Genomic DNA, 22,311 nt, shown 5'->3' with positions numbered 1-22,311 from the left:
TTTCTGTGATTGAGATCAGATACAGCACTGAATATGAATGTTGAGCTGATTGCTGGGGCTAACTGCTGTGTGGGCATCTCCTCTTCAGAATCAAGGGAGCATGGATGCCATGAACATGGATACAGTTTGCAGACTGTATGAAGTGGGCAGGCAGCGTTTGGCAGAAGATGAAGAGGATGAAGAAGAAGATCAGGTGAGAAGTATAGCATTAACCTGGTTGTTCAAGAGTAGCTGTTAGCCATCTACATGTGAGAGGCCACAGGTGTTCATTTATTATCTATAAAGTACAGATGCCTCATTTGGTCTCATCTAATGTGAAGTAGATCTCTTTACTGTCAGTGTGAACTAAGACTACGCAGAACCTGTGTGAACAGTAACTTTGTGCACTGTAAACTGACATGATAATCTATAGTTTATTAATTTCCTTAAGTGTTTCAATCTTGATCAGACACTTTGCAGTTCTGCTTGTTTTTTTTAAAGTATTTTGACACCCAGTAGAGACAGTAGTGTTTGAGGTTTTCTCTTTTTCAATTCCAAGTATATTTGGGTGTAACTTGTCCCCAGTTTCTGAATGAGACACAACTTCTGACTAACGCAGTGCAACTACACAATACTTCTACATAGCAAAATGTTTTAAGAATTTTAATGAAAGCTGTAGGTTTGCATTTGGATGTGTTGGTTTTTCTCAAATAAGCCGTTTGATCTCTGGCAGCTCAACAAAAGAGCTAAGAACTGCACTGAGTGCTCCTCAGGGTGCAGTTTCTAGAATACAGAGTAGCACAGAATACTTTCTACAGTACAATGAGAATTAAAAACAAACTTGTAGCTTTTTTTGGATGTCAGGTGGGGTTTTGGTTTTTGGTTGGTGGTGTTTTTTTTTTCCTGAACAGGCAAAGAGTTTATGCTTCAATTTCCTAAAGATTTAAAATGCATTATTCTCTGCTCTCTGGTGTCTGCATTCTAGTAAATCATATATTTGTATCTCCTGTGAGAAAAGCTGACTTCATCTTTTTCCAAAGAATGCCAGAAGGTAATATTTTGGTGGGTTTTTTTCCAGACTGTGTGGAAAGCTAGATTTCTGATACCCTTTCTATCTCTGAATCTTCCTGTTCCGAGGTTAAAACTTTTACTTTCTAGTTCAGAAGACTGGATCGCAGATCCCAGGAAAGAGTAGATTTCTTTGTAATAATAACAATTAGCTGCAATTTCACTGTAATTCTGAAGATGAAGCTGTAGTTCTGTTTTGTGTACAGTTTGCTGTCCTGTCCTCTCGATGTGCTACAAAGTTGCAGTTGAAGTCTTGGCATTCTTATGAAATCATTGGTCACTGTTTCTGTCCCAAGGTTGGATGGATTCAGTTTAGGAACTTTTAGGATGGGTGAAAAGTAGAATTCCCTGGGAAGCAATGGGTGGAGGAGCGGGAATTGCTGTTCCTTACAAAGTGTTTCTACTTTCAAGCCACCCAGTACTTGCCTCAGGCCATAGTTTCTATTTTTGTCTCTGCTTCCACTGTTTTTGTTCACATTCAGTGTATTTTAGTAAGCTTATTCATATTTTCTTTATAAAATCTCAAAAATAGTTTGTAGCAGAAACTGATTTTGCATTGTACAATGATTAACTAGCAGCTATCAAGACACTTTTGCGATATTGCTTGTAAGTGTTGACTTAAATGAAGATCTGTGTTTGTTTAAGAGGATGCAGTCTGAATGCTGTTGGTTCCAGGCTGTAACACTAGGTACCAAGCAGAGATAAGGTATCTATCATTCATCAAATATGACTGGGGACTCTTCCTGTCTTACAAAGGGAGGTGGCCGTGGGCAGAATTTAAGTATGCTAAAAGCTTTTCTGTAAAGCTTCTGGGGTCTACAAACAAAGCTGCTCTGGGATCAATTTGCAAGCCAAGAGTGACTAGTTGATACTGCATGATTGCTGGGTTTTATGGTCTTCATTTCTGGGGTGTATAGATGTTTCCTAGACACTAATTTCTAGGGGTGTTTACAGTCAAGTTGCCTTAGTAAGAGAGATTTGGTTTTAATATAAACAACACTTATGAACCCAAATTCATTCAATCTATATATATTTAGCAAAGCATAAACTAAACCGCTTGCTCTGTCCCGCAGCTGTTCATTGCTGTTCCTCTGGGTTTGTTCTAGTCTCAGGCTTACAAAATATAGCTTTTGTCTCCATAGAGACATCCAGCATTGAGCTAGAAGGAGTAGAGGTTTTCCAGAATAAAGACAGAATCTCTCTGGCACACTTGTCTGTTAAGGCCAACAAGAGTAATTTGTTTCCTGATAAACAGGAGTTTTCTGTGTCTACATATGCTCACAGATACCTAGGTGTTTACTACTTGTCTAGTTAGTTTCTGTGATTTAGGCTTTGAAAAATTGGAAATAAACTTTCAGACTTGTTGGGACTTCTCACAGATATTCTAAAACACCTTCTGGCTAAAAAGATGCTTTCTGATCTTTTTCATGAAAGTGGTGTGGGGGGGAAAACCATATGAATCAACATTAATCTGGTATGTCTTTGTTCAAGATTTTTAGAGCAAATATTTAATCTGTTCGGCCCTGTATCTCCACACCTTGACTTTATGCATACATATATTTTTTTTTGTATATATGTGCATGGGTCCACGAGTACAGTTTTTTGCCTATACATACAGTAAAAAATACTCAAATAGAAGCATGTTTAATGGGCAAGCTTTGCTTGGAAGTCATGTGATGCAGAATAAAATTGCTTAAAAATTGTGCTTGAGACAAGAACTGTGGAGAAAAATATCTGCCTGACACTTTTTACTTTAAATTTTGACACTTCATGATGTCAATTTTGACAAGTGTCAACTGATAGCTCTGTGACAGTTTTTTTGAAAAGCAAAAGACTGAGAGTCCGTAAAATGAACATAGCAGGGGTATTTGGCCTATAGATATCTTTCAATTCCTTCTCTCATTTAAGTGAAGAAACAAGACAACTGTATTACTCCCCCTTTCTCAAACCAAACCTTGTAGAATCAACTGATCTGTTACATAAATTACCCTCAGATTAAATGATCAGGCTGACTTAGCAGGTTTGTGCATGGTGCTGCTGCAGTAAATGTTTATGGTTTTGTTTTAAATACTTGAGAACAGCACCACTGTAGCTGGGTTCTTCCTTGGCTGTTATACTACACTTTCATACAGCATCTCTGGAAAGCTGCCTTTTTTTAGTTATGGCCAGTAATCCAGAGTTATCAAGCCTTGTTAAACAAAGCAAATGCTAAATGGATATTGACACTCTGTGACCCGTACTTACTATGAGAACTGAGGGAAAGTGAAGATGTAACTTAGGAAGAGCCAGTTTGTGAGCTTTTTTTTTTTTGGATGCTTTACTCCTTGAACTTTCATGAGTTCTGTTTATTATTTCACTGCTGGGTGAGTATCTAAACAGGTCTATCAGTGACTGACAGTCTCACTCACAAGCATTTGCAAAACTATGTTCAGTCTGTGGGGCAATAAGCAGAGTTTCCTGTTCTCCAGTCCTGCAGCAAGGTCCTCCTCCTCCTTCCTGTATTTGCCGCTGTTTTGATACACTCCTTCAGAGTTACACTTAGCAAGATGAATATCTGAGCCACTGGTACAGATGCTGGACCATCTTTTGGTCGTTAGCTTGCTTAATTCTTATTTATTTCCCTTTCTTGGCTGATTAGTATCCTGTTTCCCTCAGTAATCTGCTGTCTTCTGTAGTGAGGAAGGCCAGGAATTTCAGAGGAATCGGTGCAAAGGAAGGTGAACGTGTTCATCTGATCTAGAAATGGCACATGGCCATTGCTACAGGCCAGGAAAGAAGACTTCAGAAATATGAAGTGATCAGAAAGGCTAAAACCAAGGGAGCTGGCTGACCACAGAGTAGACTCAAAACTGTGAAACTTAAGTCTGGATGACGTGATGATCTGAGCGTGTTACAGGATTTCCAGTTGGTGCATTTTTTTACCTCTTTATTTTAGTTTTTCTTTCCATATTAGTTCCTTAAGGCCTATTTTTCTCTCTATGATACATATAGATGATACTGCATCTGTGAGGCTTGAGTAGTATTCTGTTATTGTCATGTTCAGAGAGATTTATGGCTTCAGCAGCAGATTGCTCCACCTAGCTGTCCCTGTCCTATAAAGTCTGTTCTACTTCTTTTGCCAGAACTGAAGAACTGTTAATTATCCTGCAGTGCTTCTGGGCTATCGAAATGGTGATGGTAGGTGTGTAATTTGTCTTTTTGCATTGGTTTAGAAAATTCTAGGTGATGTGAAATGAAAGCTTTGGAGATAAGGCAATAAAGACTCGAAAGACAATCGCTATTCTAACGTGGTTTAGCCAGGATGGAGAATGTTTTTCCTCAGCTTTCTATGTAGTCTTTGTGATCCCAGTTTCTACTTTTATTTTAGGACTTTCCCCTATCTGCATGCAACAGCAATGCCACTGTACTTTATTGCTGTTGGTTTGATACAGGTTTGTTTTCGCATAGATACTTATTTGCTGGGGAAAAAACTCACAAACCGTAATCCATATTGGCACTGTATTTGAGAACCATCAGACTATGGTGGTGCTTTGTCACTACAAGCTGCCTAGAATAATGTATGTCATCAGGGACACTTAATTTTTCAGGAGCTGTTCCTGTAACATTTGAAGATACGGTTTTGGAATCTTGCTTGAGATAAAATGGTTTACAGCATAAAGCTGGGAACAAGTATTTTCAGACAAATGTCTCAGCTGATAATAATATACATGTGTTTATTGTACACCTCAGTAGGAATCTTTGAATTTAGTTGCAGCTGGGGAGGCTAAGTAAAGAGTGGTTTCCATCAAAGACCTGTTTACCTAACAGACACATCTTTTGAGCAGGCATCATCCAAAACAGGTATTTTAAACAAAACAAGAAACCCCATGTTTTCCCAGTACCTGTACTTAACACATTTTTAGATAGTAGCAAATAACTGTGACTGCTTCAGCCTATTCTGCTGTTTCAGAATCTAGTTTCACTAGCTGTCAGTTAGTGCAAACAGAGGAAATTCTTGGAAAGGGAAAAGTAATTGGAGTTTTAAGAAGGCTAGACCTAGTATTGGGAGTAAAACAGCTTCAGCAGAGACAGAAGCATATTCTGCCCGTTCAGTGACAGAAATCAAAGATTGACTTCCTCTCACCTAACACATCTTTCTAGAATTCCCAGAGTAGTTGGGATCCAAGAAAATAAAAGCTGCCTCAGCTGTGATGAGAAATATCAGTCAGAAGCTCGAGAAAATAAAGGAACAAATTCTCATCCATAGAGGGAGAGTTCATTTACCTGCCAAATTTTGAAATTCCTTTACACACTATGGCTTTCTGTCATGCAGCTAAGTAATGGGCATATTTTTGTGAGAGTGTGAATCAGTGAGAGGAAGAGAAGCAGATTCAGAAATTGGACCTAGTTCTGGACTCCTTATATTATTTCTGAGCCCTATAGCACAGAAAATGTAGTAGTCACATTAGAACACATTTATCCCCAGCATTAAGGAATATATCAACTGCGAAATGATGACTTGCACATGCCTCAAAGAGGACAGTGACTTTGGAGTTAGATTGATTATTATTAAGTACATACAGTCACGTTAAGAAAACATTTCATAGGCAAAACCAGAGTATTGGTCAAAAGAGTCCCAACTGCACATGCCAGTCCAGCAGAGGCCAAGTTACTTTAAAGCTTTTGTTTATCTGTCATGGATGCTTTTTCATTCATCACAGGTAAGTTTAGACAAGCTAAACCTACTTTACATAGTCTAAGAGAATAACTGCTTTTTTATTTCTTCACTCCATGTTTTGCCTCTGTGACATACTGTATGCTGTGTGCTGTTTCCTGTATTAAATCCGCACATACCTACACCTGCATAGGAACCTATGGTAAGATTCCTTGCTTGTTACGTTTAGTAACTTCTGCGCATTCCCAGGCTTCTACATTTTTTTAGCTCTGTGACCTCATTAATGGCTGTTAAGAAGAAATTCTAACACTGAAGTAGCCAAGAAGGTAAAAGTAGGTGCAGCCCTGTAGTGTGAAGGAGATGAATAGTTAGAATGAATTTAATATGATAATAGGAGGTAAATTTGGATTTGCTAGCTGAGGGGACGGATGGAGACTAGGTAATCTAGGCTGTAAAATTCCTTACATGCTTGACCCCCTAGAAGGACTGTTGGCTATATTTAAGCTTTTTCCACTGCCCATTGTTCAGGGAGTGCTAAGAAGGGTGTGGGGGGAGGAATTGGATAGAAACTCTTAAGTGACTGAAAACCAGACATTGTGGCTTTGTCACTCCTGAGAATTGCATAGCAAAGGATCAGAAAGTACCAATATGCTACACAGATGCTTTGGAAGCAAAGAGAACAATTGTCAGAAGATATGACAAGGGGATTGTCTGTGGAGAAAGATAAATTACTAAAACAAGGAGAGACTTACTCCTCTGGGGTGAAACATTCTTCAGTGAACTTGTATTTGGTCATATGTTCTTTTTTTATGAAAGCAAAGCCCCTTCCCATGCTGGAAATAGGTAGTAATTAAAATAATACTGATAATTTGGAAGAGACCAGATTGCTAAAAATGAGCTTGCTTTTCTCTAGGAGAAACTTGTGGGACAAGGGTAAAGAGAGGGAGAAGTAAACTAGTAGATGATTTCTTGCAAGAGCAAATAAATTGACAAAATTAATGAGACTCTGGGAAACATGATTTTTTTTTTTTTTTAAAAAAAAAAAAGCTAGAGAAAATAAACTGTTTATAGAAGCAGATGCTTACCAGCAGATGATTAGATTTAGCTACAAATAGCCAGTAGTGAATTAAAGAGGAGCCGAAAGATTTGAAAAAGGGAAAAGCTTCACTGACGTTTGAGCAACTGTTTTGCAGGAAGAGAAAAGGCAGCCTTAAAGATGAAAATAAGAATAAATTAGAGTAGACTAATACCATATAGCATAATGCAAACTGAGGTGTATCAGAGATTGTGTTTTCAGAGGAAAGGACTGTTGCTGGAAAGCATCTGCAGGTGAGAGGTGTGGACTTGGAAGTGATGATAGGAGGTGAGCATGGGGCTGGGGAGGCAGCAGCTGTGAGATGATGACAGCTGAACAGTTCATTGAGCAGTAACAGAGGAAGTTGGGCAGAGAACTATTGACGTAAATACTTGTTTTGGACTGTGAATCAACTCCTGGTAGAGGAAGAAAAAGTGAATGGGTTGTTAGATGAAACGATGAATCTTTTTGTAACAGCTGAAATCATGTCAAATAAGCAAAAAATCAGTGATGTGTAAATCTCAAAACTGAGTTAAGATTTCCAAACCTAGTATCAACAATTGAAAAAGACCTGTGGGATCTTGGCAGCTAACAGCCAGCCTAGTGTAAATTTGAAAGATTATGTAATCTGCAGTTGAGAAGTCTCAAATTCTGTTCATCTGTTCATAAAAAATTTTTGGATTCAAGAAATGTAAGAAAACTCTATAAAAAGACTTAAGAGTGCTTATAAAACAAGCTGATTATTTTTATATACTGCAGATCTACAGTGCTGTAAGCCATACTTCCTGAAAGCACTTTGTACATATAGTGATTTAATGTTAAAATACAGTGCAGAAATATGTTAAAATCAAAGTTCTGCCTAGTTAATGTGTATTTCGCACCAGAGTTTGAGTAAGTTGAAGACTGGGGTTTTCCTGAGCCTTTGAATGTTTTTTGAGATGAACACCAGTGAATATATTAAGTATCAATAACCTGTACTATCCAAAAAGACAAATTTTGTGAATTTTGTATGTGCAAAATGAATGGGTAAAGGGGAACAGTAAGAAAGTCTGATGATGGAAGTCTATGAACTGCGTACAAACATGCATCAAAGAACAATATGGAAGAAAATGCAAAACGCTTGAACAAGAGCAAAGGGTATTTACTAAGCTCTAAACTGGCTGTAAATACTGGCAACATGAAGAATTAGGTCAAGCATTTCTTTTGTTACAGTGTTCCCACCCCTATATATGCCATTCCTGTACGGGATGTTGTTTAGTTTTTCCTTTGTAGTTATAAATGATAAATTAATTGAACCGAATCTACTTGGCTTTCTGAATCTTTACGTAAGATTGCAAACTGGTAGTTGAGTTTAAGTTGCTAGTAATTTGCTTTGAGATGATCTTGAGATAATCCTTTGCTATGTACTCAACTTTTCTGATTCTGTAAGTTAATGTCCAGCTTTTCTAGTACCACTACATCTTTGTAAATCTGCCTGTATGCAGGCATGTTGAAAACTCTCTTAATCATCCTCAAAGTAGTTTCAGGGTCATAGACTGTGTGTTGAAGCTATTTATATTCTACTGTGTAAGTGAATTAGTGAATTTTGGTGAGTTAGTGAGTGCTGGGAGGTTTCTCTAAGATGCACACTTAAATTAGTTGTCCCATTTTGCAATCTTATCCTAGAAGAATTGATAGTTGCTGCATTCTGTACAATTATCTGAAGTGTATGACTGATGATACTATACATTACTGACTTAAACTCTTAAAGACTTTTTGAGTTAAACTGTTATAATCCCTTTGTATAGATAGTCTTTTTCAGCCTGTATTAGTTGCATCAAATTAACTCTTTAGGTGAGTCAGACAATTTCCAAGTCAAATTGGGGCCTGTCGCAGTGTGGACATCCTACTTACATCTGTGGATAGCTATTCCACACTGAAGTTGCAGCCTCCCTCTTTGCTATCCCTTTATAATTATAACCAGGGGTTTTTTTTGTTCTCTTATTCACTTCAAATTGTCAGCTTTGTCTTTGTTCATTGCCTTATTTTTGCAGCCTTGTTGCTTTAACTGGGGTGAATCAGCACTGTAAGTATTTATGCAGAGAACTGGGGCCAGGAAGCCATTTTGTGTATGAAACAGGGTGGGTGTTTTCTAGATTAAAATTCCTTTATTATAATTGCAATGCTGTGTTTTTGAAGAGCAGAAAGAGTTGGTCATCCAAGTATGTTGATACTATAATGGTATCTGCATTGCAGCTGTTATGTAGTGACATCTGTGTATGCCAGAGATGAAAAGTAACACTGGTACAGTATTGCAAAGATAGCACAGAAAACCCCTAATATTTGTGTTCACTGTAATATATTACATAATAAAATTTATACATATCTATATAACATAAAATTACAAATTTAAGTCTCATTAGGGGTCAATGGATACTCTACTTCAAACTGTTCTATTCTTGGCATCTATCAAGGTAAAGCTCCCTTAAATGAATCCTAAATCTAGGTATCTACAAGCAATTAATATACCTGAATTGCTGTGTAACTAAAATGAGTAGCAGTGTGACATCCTTAATTCAAAAGCTGGACTCCATTGTGTCCCTCTGAATGTTGCCTACTCTATTTAAAAGGGAGCATTAGATTTTTTTTTTTTCTTTTTTTCCTCCATTATAGACTCAGGCTGGGATTATTTGTAATCTTACAGGAATTATATAGGAAGATAGAGGTTTGGTCTGACTGTATTGTAATAATAATGCACCTGTCTGTAGAGCAGGCACACAGAAATATCAGGCAGTGAGTCAGAGTGATGATAGTGAGGTAAAATGTTTTACAGAGAGAAGGTTATGAGATGGTCAGTTTCTGATTCTACACAAGTCACAAGTGGTGTCCCCCAGGGATTGATATTGGGGAGATTCCAGTTGTACACAAGAGGAAAATTCTTCTCATTGTGAAAAATCAGCCACTGGAATAATCATAGAATGGTTTGGGTTGGAAGGGACCTTAAAGCTCATCTAGTCCCACCCCCTGCCATGGGCAGGGACACCTTCCACCAGCCCAGGTTGCCCAAAGCCCCGTCCAACCTGGCCTTGAACCCTTCCAGGGAGGGGGCAGCTACAGCTGCTCTGGGCAACCTGTGCCAGTGTCTCACCACCCTCACAGGAAAGAACTTCTTCCTTATATCTAATCTAAATCTACCCTCTTTCAGTTTAAAACTGTTACCCCTTATCACTATACTCCCTGATAAAGAGTCCCTCCCCAGACCCTTCCCTTCTCCAGGCTGAACAAGCCCAACTGTCTCAGCCTGTCCCCACAAGGGAGGTGCTCCAGCTCCCTGATCATCTTCGGGGCTTCCTCTGGACCCGCTCAGGCAGTTTATGTTCTTATGCTGGGGTCCTGGAGCTGGACACAGCACTGCAGATGAGGTCTTATGAGAGTGGCCCCATTTCTCTTGATGCAGCCCAGGACACGGTTGGCTTTCTGGGCTGTGAGTGCACATTGCTGGCTCATGGTCAGTTTTCCATCCACTAGTACCCCCAGGTCCTTCTCCTCATGGCTGCTCTCAATCCACTCCTCGCCCAGCCTGGATTTGTGCTTGGGATTGCCCCGACCCATGGGCAGGACCATGCGCTTGGCCTTGTTGAACTCCATGAGGTTCACATGGTCCCACGTCTCCAGCCTGTCCAGGTCCCTCTGGATGGCACATCCCTTCCCTCCAGCGTGTCGCCCGCACCACACAGCTTGGTGTCGTTGGCGAACTTGCTGAGGGTGTGCTCAGTCCCACTGGCCATGTCACCAACAAAGATGTTAAACAGCGCCAGTCCCAACCCTGACCCATGAGGAACATCACTTGTCACCGCTCTTCAATTGGACATCGAGCCGTTGACTGCAACTCTTTGACTGCGACTATCCAGTCAATTCCTTATCCACTAAGTGGTCCATCCATCAAATCCACATCTCTCCAATTTAGAGACAATGGTGTCGTGTGGGACAGTGTCAGATGTTTTTCACAAATCCAGGTAGATGAGCTCTACCAATGCTATAACCCTGTTGTAGAAGGCCACCAAATTTGTCAGGCATGATTTGCCCTTAGTGAAGCCACGTTGGCTGTCACCAATCACCTCCTTATTTTCCATGTGCCCTAGCAGAGTTTCTAGGAGGATCTGCTCCATGATCTTGCTGGGCACAGAGGTGAGACTGACTAGCCTGTAGTTCCCCGGGTCTTCCTTTTTTCCCTTTTTAAAAATGGGAGTTATGTTTCCACTTTTCCAGTCAGTGGGAACTTCACCAGACTGCTGTGACTTCTCCAATATGATGGATGGTGGCTTAGCCACTTCATCCACCAGTTCCCTCAGGACCCATGGATGCATCTCATCAGGTCCCATGGACTTGTGCACTTCCAGGTTCCTTAGATGGTCATGAACCTGATCTTCTCCTACAGTGGGCGGTTCTTCATTCTCCCAGTCCCTGCCTTTGCCTCTGTCTTGGATGGTGTAGCTGGAGCTCTTGCTGGTGAATCAGGGCTTTGGCCTTCCTAACCTGATCCCTGGCTGTTTGGAGAGTTTCTCTGTATTCCTTGATTTTACCATCTGTAGGCTTCCTTTTTGTGTTTGAGCTTGTCCAGGAGCTCCTTGTTTATCCATGCAGGCCTCCTGGTGTTCTTGTCTGACTTCTTTGTTGGGACGCTTTGCTCCTGAGCTTGGAGGAGGTGATACTTGAATATTAACCAGCTTGCTTGGGCCCCTCTCCCCTCCAGTGCTTTATCCTGTGCCAAGCAGATCCCTGAAGAGTCCAAATTCTTCTCTCCTGGTCCAGGGTAGTGAGCTTGCTGTGTGCCCTCATTGCTGCCCGAAGGATCTTTAACTCCACCATTCATGGTCACTGCAGCCAAGGCTGCCCTTAAGCTTTACATTCCCCACCAGCCCCTCCTTGCTGGTGAGAACAAGGTCCAGCATAGCACCTCTCCATGTTGGCTCTTCTGTCACTTGGAGAAGAAATTTATCAACACATTCCAGGAACCTCCTGGATTGTTTATGCACTGCTGCATTGTGCCTCCAGCAGATATTGGGGTGGTTGAAGTCCCCCGTGAGGACCAGGGCTTGTGAACGTGAGGCTGCTCCTGTCTGTCTATAGAGGGCCTCATCTACTTGGTCTTCCTGGTCAGGTGGCCTGTCATCTCCCTGGGGAAGTGGTGGATTCCCCAACATTGCACACTTTTAAGATTCAGCTGGACGGGGTGCTGGGCCATCTTGTCTAGACTGTGCCTTTGCCAGAAAGGTTGGACCAGATGGTCCCTTCCAACCTGGTATTGTATGTTTCTATGAATACTACCCATACTACCCTGGTGCCTTCTGTAAAGGTAACTGGCAGCTGTGAAGTGGCTTCTGTTGGAGAGGGAGGAGAATATTCTCTAAGGAAGCAGAGGAGGAATATGAGGGCTCCATAAACAGTTCCAAGTTCTGATCTAAGCAGCTTTTACAGAGAACAACCCAAATAGAAGAATAGGCATCTGAAGGACTTAATGATGGCTAAACCAGTTCCTTGATATTTAAGTCATATGGAGTGTTTTGGTCCATGGGTTCTGTGGATCAGTTTACTGCAATAAGGAATATAAGCACAGGTGCATGCTTGTTTTGCATAGATGTGTGTGCTGGTTCTTTTTTCTAGCAGCACCTGTGTCATTGCCCAAAGCTCTTGGGAACTACTGATGAGTAGGTAGGAGCTTGCTTTTGCAGGTTTTTCCTTTACAAATCCAGATATGGTTTGGAATAACTGTTCTACCTGTCTTCCCTTGTGACATTGAACAAGGATTTTTTTCACTGCTCTTACTCAGTATGCTTGCATGAGTCATTGGGAATGCATGCCATATTTTTATCTGTATATGGATCCCTTATGTGAGACAGTTGTGGTATCTGATGAGGATACAGCCTAGATATCCATTAACAGACTGGATATCACTTACATATGATGGTGTTAGGCTCCACCTGGTATTTCCTCAGCTCTTTCTCAGCTATATGTCTCACAGATTGGTTCTGGGTGCAGAAGCTCAGTGTGCTTTCCCAAGACCGATCTCGCCATGTGTATCTCGCCTTGTGTTTCTAGACTAGAGTATTGCAATGTGCCTGCAGAGGTTTGTGCTTGGAGATTGTTCAGAAGCTGGTGCAAAATGAAATTGCCTGTTACTTAAGCAGAAGCACCGCATTTTCCAGGTTGCTGTTTGTGTTCTTTAAAACACGACAAGGTACAGGTTTTACACTACTTAAGATCATTCCTCTTGAACTGTGTTTTGTGTCACTCATTCAGCTCAGTAAGGACGTGCACTGTGCGTATGTCATGCTCTCTCTGTCACATGCACGTGTGACTTGTAGCGTGGTTTTCACACTATTTTCTGGTTTACCAAGGGCAGGTATAATTTACATCTCACCTTACTGTTCTTAGGTGTTTTTTAATGTGTGCCCTAATTTTAATCACCTACTTCAGATTAAGTAATTTAAAGTGGAAAGGTGGAAACGTTGATTTCAGTTCTCTAGTCTTCTGTTGCTATTTGTATTTTCACAACGGATTTTTTCCTCACTGGTTGGTATAATCCTTCAAAGTTAATTTGCAGCTAAATATACACCCTTTCTGTATAATTTGGCACTTGTTAGCCAGAAAAAATCTTTAGCTTTATGCAACTATATTTCATTCATTCCATATTTGAAGGATGATGTTGCTATATATGCATTGCCTTAAGCTTGAATGAAAATATTGATAAAATAATATTTCAATTTCCAATAAATACATTAAATGTGAAACATAATCAAATTCAGTAGTTCTGACATTTTCTTTTAAGTCATTGTGGGCTAGATATTTAGGAAAGAAAATGCTTTCAGAAATTCCACAGATGTGGAAACTAAGAGGGTACCTAACTCATTTCAGAGTCCTTTAGGTTTCAGCTACACGGACTCTAAATGAATCCCATAGACAATACACTTTTCCCCTAGGGTCTACAGTTGTGTCTCTAACTCCAGACACTGAAAAACTTGGCTTAATTCTTCCAAGCTTTTAAAATTGATCTCCTTTCCAGCTTCAGAGTTGTTTAGAGACTGAGAAAGGAAAATAAACTCTCCTGCCTTTTCAGAACTGAAAAAACGACTAAAAATTGAATAGAGTAATAAAGTTTAAGACATTGGTCTCTCTGCAGATACTGCATAGAACAAAAGTTAAGGTTATTAAGGCAAAAGTTTTTATACTCCACTATATTTTATGGAGAATTATGCTCAATATTGCATACTGCAGTTTAAAACTGTGAACTGCAAGATACTTCCTCTCCCACTGTGTATACGATTCAAAAACCAATGCCCATTTATTTGAGGACTTGTTGACTCAAAGTAAAGTTTGTAATTGCCTAAAATAAGCATAGGCTTTAATACAAGTTGTTTTACTTTTATACTTAATATAAGCTCTTTCAGAAAGAAAACTATGTAGCAAACCAAGGCTTTTATACTGTAATCTCCATTTAAATAACACAGCACTCCTGGCCAGTAGAGGAGACTTGGCTGCCTTTTGCAAGTGAAGAAACAATAAAATTTGCCCAGGTTTTTTGGCATTCCTTGTTTCTTTTGCCTATGGCAGATGCTGGATTTGTGTGGGTGTGGTGGATTTTTTTTTATAGCACTGACTGAAGAAAAAGTAGGTTGGAGAGATGACAGTAAGGTCTTTTTCCTGTCCTTTTAGATCTGAAAATGCAGCAGTCTAAACAGCACAGTGTGAGTGTGGAGAGCTTGAGGACCAAACTAACCCTTGAAGTGGGTTGTTAAATGTCTACCTTAACTGCTTCATAATTTTGCAAAATGTGTTCCCTCCTAAAACAAAGGGGCAATTAAGACTGAATGACTTGAGAGCTGCCTTCCTGCCACATGAGAGCATTCTGTTAGAGAAAAAGGGTGTGACTGAGGAGATGTGCAGGTATATTGAACCCTTTCTTTGAGTCTTGGAGGCTTCCTAGAGTTTGGCTTATGATGGCACTTTTGGTCTCTCGTTTGTCTGGAAGAATGATAGGACTGTAACAGCTTCTTCCCACTCAGTTTTATCTGCTAGACACAGATTTCTGGATTTGATCTGTACAGTGAGGAATTCAGTTGCTTTATTGAATGCAAATTCCTATGGTTTGATAGAGAAAGATCTTGATCTGCAGGTAAATGCTAAAGATGAGACCTCTGAGCTGCTTTAAACAGTTCTGTCACCTGAAGCTGAGTGATTCAGGGATTGGTTTAGGCTAATTGTATCTTTCCCTACATTTTACACCTTATCTAAATCAGGAATGACTGAGAGACTGAACATGCATGCTGTTTGATGCAAAGTAGAGGTTTTGGTTCAGTTGAAACTAAAGCAGTTTGTACAAGACTAGCAACAAAGCCATGGATTAACAGGTCTTATTGCATGTCCCTCTGAAGAGTGCATTGTGGTGACATGTATTGGAGAGGAGCTTGAGCCGGTGGTACCTGTGTTGCACCAGCATTTTGCAGATAAGACTTTGCAGACCTGCAAATGATCTAACATGTGTCGTGTTCTGTAGTTGTGGAGAAAAAATGTTTATATGGGTGGTGGGGAAGTGTTTATGATGTGCGATGTCTGGATATGGGGAGAAGTGAAAACTTATAGGTATGTTTTCTTCAATTATTCTTAACTGCATTTTACATTTGTTTTAATGTCTGCAATGGTCTATTTTTGCTGTCTTTATAGGAGGAAGAAGAGCAAGAGGAAGAAGATGATGATGAAGACGATGATGATACAGATGACCTTGATGAACTAGATACGGACCAGCTGCTGGAAGCTGAGCTGGAGGAGGATGAGAACAATGAGAATGCTGGTGAGGATGGAGAAAATGACTTTTCTCCCTCCGATGATGAGGAGCTTGCCAACCTCCTGGAAGAGGGAGATGAGGGTGAAGATGAAGATTCTGATGCAGATGAGGAAGTCGAGCTGATTCTTGGAGACAGTAAGTGTGTGCCCAGCTTGGTGACCACAGGTGACTGTGTCCTCTGTTTAATATCCTGACAAATATGCAATATCTAAGTCTTCTCTGAAATGACTTAGATGACTTTCCCCCTTGCTGGTGTGAAAGACACGAATCACCATGCTTGTTCACCTGTGGCCTCTCAAAGTAATCTGTCAGTAAATACAGCTCGTATCTGAAAGAACAACTGTGAGTTCTGGAAAGGAAGGTATCTGCTTTTTTCACGTGCTCCCAGGTGCATGTGTGAGAACTTGGCAGGCCAAGAAACTCCACGTGAAGAAGCCTTGTCTGATTGCTTGCCTGTCCTGCCCTCCAAGGGGATCCTGGTTGAATTGTTACCTCACCTGTCTTCTCTGCCTCATTTGCACCTGTAAGGACAGAGAAGCATCTTTGGTCTTTGGTACTATTCTTTCTCTTTTGTAATTGCTTAAGTGCAAAACCAACATGGCATTTCTGACTTGACTTCCTTTTTTAGACTGTTCTGATGTGAACATAAGTTTTGGGATAAAATTTAAATTGTTCTCTTTTTCTGGCATTCCACAGATGCAGAGATTTGAAAAATTAACAGAGTGTGTGTGTCTGTGTATGTATGTGTATAAGAAAGAAAGATCTGAACGTTTTATGTAGGAATTCCCTTTGGAAAAAGCTTCGCAAGAAAGAAGACAAGTGGGATAGCATCAGGCTTGGGATTTGTGACACCAGATTCTGTTCCCTTTTTTTGCAGCACAATTTTTTGAGTATGTGCGACCAAACCACTTAGTTCTTTTTAATTCCAAGCTGTAAAATAGGGATAATGCAGTTACCTTAAGTTAAAAGATTGTTAAGGATGAGTAATTGTAGTGTGCAAGGTGTTTGAAGTCCTGCAGTGATAGGAGATTGAGAGCTGAGGTGGGAATCAGTCTTCTCTGCCAATGTGTTGGAAGATTAAGCATGCCAGGCCTCAGTGTTGGCACTGAAGTGGCTGGCAGGCTCATTCATGTCCCTCTTCTCTATTAGAATGTAGCTCAGTCATTTTTAAGGATGTGGCCACGTCAGATTGCCAGAGTTACCCTGTGGGGTCAGTCTGCTGTTCTCTTGAATGTAGTAGGTATACAATGTATGGCCATATAGACCTTTACTTTACATAGCTCAGATTCATTGATAGCATGTTACAGTTCAACGTTTTTAGATTGTGGATAACTGCTGCCTGTTCCAGTAGCTGGCAGGACCTTCTTGATACAGCTCTACTTCTGTTTCCTCAGGGGGTGCAGGGCCAGAAGCTATTAAGAGAGCACCCAGAGTGTTGTAACTTGAATTGTCCAAGGGACAGAATGGAGGGGAAGTTCAGGCCATTTCAATAACACTTCATGTAACAAAACTAGGTGCTACTTGACAGTTATTTCCAGTGTGCTCTGCAGAGCACTATGTATCATGGAATGGCCACACCTGTACACTGTTTATGGACAGACCCACTTGATCAGAACTTTGATCTGGAATTGCTGTGGAGCAGCAGCCAGCCCATCCTGTGGCAGTTAAGTTGCTTAGCAGCATTTTTTGGAACTTAAAGCAGGGAGTGCAGCTCTGCCAGGCTGATGTATGCATGGTCCTTGCGCAGGGTTTGATGAGCGGGGTTCTGTGGCTGCTGCTCTGGGACTTCATCTGTCTTGCTTTTGTTTCTCTCCCATCAAGAACAATTAAAATTTTCCTCTCCTTTTCTTATGCTGTGTTCCAGATTTAAAAGTCGCAAGGGCACTGACACTGTTGCAAAGTACAGATCTGAGGCATGGTGATGTATTCAGAGTGCTTCCTATTGCAGACTCTTGCTGTATTTTGGAGGAACCTCTGTAACATGCAATGGGCGTGCTTCAAAAAATAATTCAAAGAACAGTTGAAACAGGGGAGTGAGTGGCTTTTGTTCCTGGTGCTTTAGAAGAGGCTTTATTTCCTTTTCAGGAATAATCCATGAAGCAACTTTTAAGTATAAATTTGTTTTCCTCCTCCTTTGTCACCACCTTGGGGAAAATAGATCTGTTTGTCTTGTCCAAAGCAGTTTATGCGTTGTGCAGATCTTTCAAGAGCTTGTTTCTGGGCCAGTGGGGTGTCCTTTTTGAAAAGCCCATGTGACATAGGGTAGAAGAAATATCTGGAATATCACCAGCAGCATGGCTGACTTGTTTCCTGTTTTCTTTTGTAATCAAAAATGGCAACTTCCAGGCAGGTCTACACACTTCTACCAAGCAGTTAACTGCAGTCAGTCTTACTTATACACATGGAACTCTAAATTGGAAGGTTGTGTGGTGAACTGGGTAATAAAGAGTTAGGAGATTCCTTTTCAAAGCTTTCCTCTGGTGTTTAAAAAAAAAACAAACCCAAACACAACAACAACAACTTTTTCAGCTTCTCTTCTTCAGAGTTTCTGGATTGTTATGTCGCTTGTGCTTCTTTCCCTCTTACTGCATGAGTGTAGCTGCTGCAGCACTGGCTGGTGTTTTGCAATTCCCCTGACATGGCTGTAGCTGTGCTGGGAGCACTGAGGACCCCTCAGCCTGGGCTCAGTAGGATGGATGGTGAGACTGGAGCATCCCTTGCTGATCACAGTGGAAGGGCAGCTGGCTGATCCTCAGGGAGGAGGGTTGGGGGAAAGTTTGTGCCCTCTGCTGCTTGCCTGTGTTTTGTTTTGGTTTTTTTTCCCTAAGGAAAGTATCTGAGAAGGGGTGAACCCCCCAGAAGGCCTTGCTTACCTTGACAGGCATTTTAGAGATCCTGTGTAACAGAGATGGCTAAGAGGAAGTCTTGGTGTTTGTTTTGTTTTGTTTGGTTTTTTTTAAACTATTTTTAACACTAGTTAACTGCAGCATTCAATGAATTCACATAAGAAAAAGAGCCAACGTGACCTTTAAGGTAAGGCAGGAGACCTCTTGCTGCCAGAGCTGCTACCACTTCCCTCCTGCACAACTGAGGGAGGAGAGATCTTATGTTTTAAGATAAACAGCAAGTGTGTGTGTGACTGCTTCTAGCAAATCCTTTCGTGTCTTTATTCTGTATCACAACGAAGAAAACTAGGAAAAGTACAATTTTTCAGATCACCTTAGAGTGCCAATGTAGTTAAATTTATTACAGAAACCTTTGGGTTGCTAGAGGAAGGTTCTAGCTGTGAACGTATGGATTCCTTCCCCTCAGTAGGGAGGTCTCCTGCTGTGCTGTGTAGAGGGGAGTGAGGGGACAGTAACAACCTCGTACTGAGAAAGTCTGGGTCTAACTCACTGTGTAATGAATTAGCCCTGTGCACATTGTAGAGCGGTCATATTTCACCACATCAGGTTGGTGGAACTGTCAAGCTTGCTTTCAAATAACAGCTGTGAGGAATGACTGCCAGATCTGCCCAGCCCCCAGCATGACGAGCTCTTGCACTTAGATGTGCACAGCAGGTTGTGCAGGCAGCTCATGTGCAGGTACCTTACTGCTGGTGTCCTCCTCCCCATCTCGTCATGGGGGAGAAAACTGACAGCTAATAGAAACTGCACTTGCTAAAGCTGCTCTCCTCTTGACTCTCTGTTTTAACCAGGGATGGAAAGCTCAGGTTCAGGTTTGCTAACTGCTTTTGATTGATCTGAAATGCACTAATGGTGCTAGCTGCCTCCATCACTGCTGGGGAGTTGCTGGTCTCAAGCAGGTGGTGGCCTTCTCTTGTAACTATGAATGTGCTGCCTTGCCCAGCAGCCCTGCCAGCTGTGTTCTTCCACAAACCAAACGTAACCTACATGTCTCCTTTTCAGCCGACAGCTCAGATAACTCTGACTTGGAGGATGACATAATCCTGTCTCTGAATGAGTGAGGAGTGACTGCCAGGAGGAGACGCTCCCTTCCCAGCAGAAGACCAGAGACCAAATTGGAAACGGATTCTGAGCACCCCAACCCTTTTTCTCCTGGGAAAACCTGAGGAACTCCAGCCCATCCGCTGTGTTGGTTTGAGTCAGTTTGAGGCTCGGGGCTAAGTCCGAGGCTCTACAATAAAGAGACCTGGGATTAGGCCTCTTTTCTCTCTGCCTTTTTTTTTATTTTTTATTTTAGGCTGAGATGACTCTCCTCTTCAAGGAAACTTCTGAAGATATTTCACAATATATTTTCTTTGTATAAAGTTCTTTCCTAAAGAACAGAAATAGTTTTATATAAAATGAAAAAAGAAAAAAAAAAAAGGCAGGTGTTCTAGTAAAGAGGGGATGAACTTTGTATTCCTGTAGTACCTTGTTACCATGGGGTAGGTCCGGGGGAGAAAAATTGTTTAAAATTAAAAGAGGCGGCATTTTTATGCAACTACTAAGTGAAATAAGAGGATCATGGTTTCTAATATTGTTGAGGAGTGAGAATATTTTTATTTTAAATATGATTTTATTTTTAAAAAAAAAAAAAGCAAGAGGTGTTAGTACTTGCTAGTGGGCCTGGGAAGAGCCCTGGGGGTGTTTGGTAACTGAAAGTACAGGCTGTTTAAAGCAGAGATTCTCGCTGTGATTCCAGCTATAGCGGGAGGCTGAAATCCTGGCTTGGCTAGTCAGAGCCTGGTATTCCTGAAAACATGGGGATCTGGGATTGAAGTTTGAGCCCTCTTTCTCCCCCCCTGACCTTTGTGGTTCAAGTTTTTTAATTTTTTTTTTTTTCCTCCCCTGCCCCCCCCCCCCTCTTGCCCTCTGTGTGGAAACTGCAAATTGAAGGCCTTTTTCTTTAATGTAAAGTGTATTTATTAAAAAATTAAATACAAATCCTGTCTCTGTTTATGGCTGTGATTTGTAGCCATGCATTTCTCTGCCACCTGTGCCAAAGCAGTGTTCTGCGGGCCTGAGGAGCTCAGCCAGCCAGCAGCTAGGTGCAGCTCATGGCCCGGTGCAATAAGGAAGGGCAAAGTAAACACAGGGTGAGATTTCTGAGAGTGCAGGCTCCACCCGCTGCTCCAGTCCACGGGGACTCCCAGAGCTGCCCGACGGACATTTCGCAGCACCCGTGGGTTCAAATCCGCCTGGTTGGTTTGGCTGACAGCCTTGAATTCTCAGTGGGGTTGTGGGCAGCACGGCACCGCATCCTCACTGCGCCGTGTGGGAGGGGGAAGGTGCTGCTGATGCCAGGCTGTGATTTTGTTTCAGGATGCTCCAGAATATCTGCTGTGCGGTTCAGCGACAGGAAGCGCGGTGACTTGCAGGGAACTCTCACCACCTTGCTGGTGTGTGTCAGAAGGCGGGAGCAGCACTGGGCCTCCTCATCCACGTGTGGTTTGGCATTCCCTAGGCTGCCTTGTGGCTATACCAGCAGAAGGCAAATGAGGTGCTCCTGTTTGTACATGACAAGAGGCCTTGCCCTTAGAAGGGGATAAAAAAATTGCAGTTGAGTGTTTGATTTCACTGTACAGCACACAACTGCATAGATTAGTTCTGTGAGTCAGCACTGGAAGGTAAGCGTGCTCACTGCTTGCTTGGACAAGGCCACCAAGTGTGCTTTTTATTCCCAGGTGTTCAGGTAACATCCACTCAACTTCTTACCCTTTCTCTCTTTTAGCCACTTTCAGAATAGGGTTTGAGGCAGAACAGGGAACTGGAGGCTTCTCACTCCTTGACACTACAACAAGTCTTCCACCAAGAACTCTGCTCATTTCAACTCACGGTTTCATTGCTTGAAGAGGAAGGATTTTCTTTTTAACCAAGAGAAGGGATAGCTTTTCTTTCCTCCAGCACTGCATCTACTTAATACGTTTACCCAAGGCTGCTTGTTAATAATTAAAAAGAAAGGTTCTGCTGCAACTTAAAATGGATAATTGTACCCTACAGAGTCGATAAAGACAAACAAGTTGCGATTACTACAGCATTTAGGACCAGCAATTGGAGCCACATTCTGATTAAATGTGAAAATCGAATATGCCATCCAACAGCTGCGGAAGCCTTATCAAAAAACATCTTATGCAACTTTACCTTAGAAAATGTGCTGCCCAGGAGGAGGAAAAAAAAAATACAAAGCATGTACTCAACTACTCCGAGGGAGGTGGTGTGCCAGATGTCCATATCTTGTTCTGGCATTACACCACAGCTATAATCAGCTGCAGCTGTTGCTGGTTTGGGCCTGGCCATCTCAGAGACATTTACCAGCTTGTTCTGAGAGACAGAACCAGAACATCTAGGATGGAGCTTCTATTTATAAATTTGACTTGAGACTGGACCACTGTAAGGATATGCCATCCCTCCCCTCCCACACCTATCCCAACTCGTGCTCGGGCCTTAGCCTGTGGCTGCGGAGGCAGGTCCGGCAGCTGCAGCCTGCGGCCGCTCACCCCAGCCTGCTAAAGCAGCCCCCTCTGCCTGTCCTGGGCAGACTCGGCCTTCGCTTGCTTAGCGCAGAGCTGCTGCAGTTAAGTAACGGTGGGGGAGGCTGCCTGCACCCCGGGCTGCCTCCTTTGTTCTTGCAGGGCATCGTTTGAGAGTGCTGGGGAATGACAGGCTGGGTGCAAAATGAGGATTCAGAATTGAGGACTAGCAGGAATTTGTCTGTCACGCCGTAATCTTACAGCTACTTGGGATGGGGGGAAATCTCAGCATTTGGAAA

The 22,311-nt window shown here is 41.8% G+C and overlaps 1 protein-coding gene across 12 annotated transcripts in view; it reads left to right on the top strand.

Moving 5' to 3' along the window:
• Positions 1-20,491, top strand: part of DCAF1 (DDB1 and CUL4 associated factor 1) — a 56,800-nt gene extending 36,309 nt beyond the window's left edge. For 4 of the 12 annotated variants that reach the window (XM_074836497.1, XM_074836492.1, XM_074836493.1 and 1 more), the window contains 3 exons: positions 89-193; positions 15,477-15,732; positions 15,986-20,491. In XM_074836497.1, the coding sequence (XP_074692598.1) occupies positions 89-193; positions 15,477-15,732; positions 15,986-16,173 (549 nt within the window). In that variant the 3' untranslated portion in view covers positions 16,174-20,491. Of the gene's footprint in view, positions 1-88; positions 194-4,169; positions 4,225-15,476; positions 15,733-15,985 lie in introns of those variants that run through there. The other 8 variants (XM_074836495.1, XR_012624741.1, XM_074836500.1 and 5 more) reach the window with 8 other exon arrangements.
• The last annotated feature ends 1,820 nt before the right edge of the window (positions 20,492-22,311 follow it).

The sequence above is a fragment of the Strix aluco genome, chromosome 11 (assembly GCF_031877795.1).
Source record: "Strix aluco isolate bStrAlu1 chromosome 11, bStrAlu1.hap1, whole genome shotgun sequence".
NCBI lineage: Eukaryota > Metazoa > Chordata > Aves > Strigiformes > Strigidae > Strix > Strix aluco.
The sequence above is the reverse complement of the archived record's forward strand: the minus strand, read 5'-3'. Positions and strand labels throughout refer to the sequence as shown.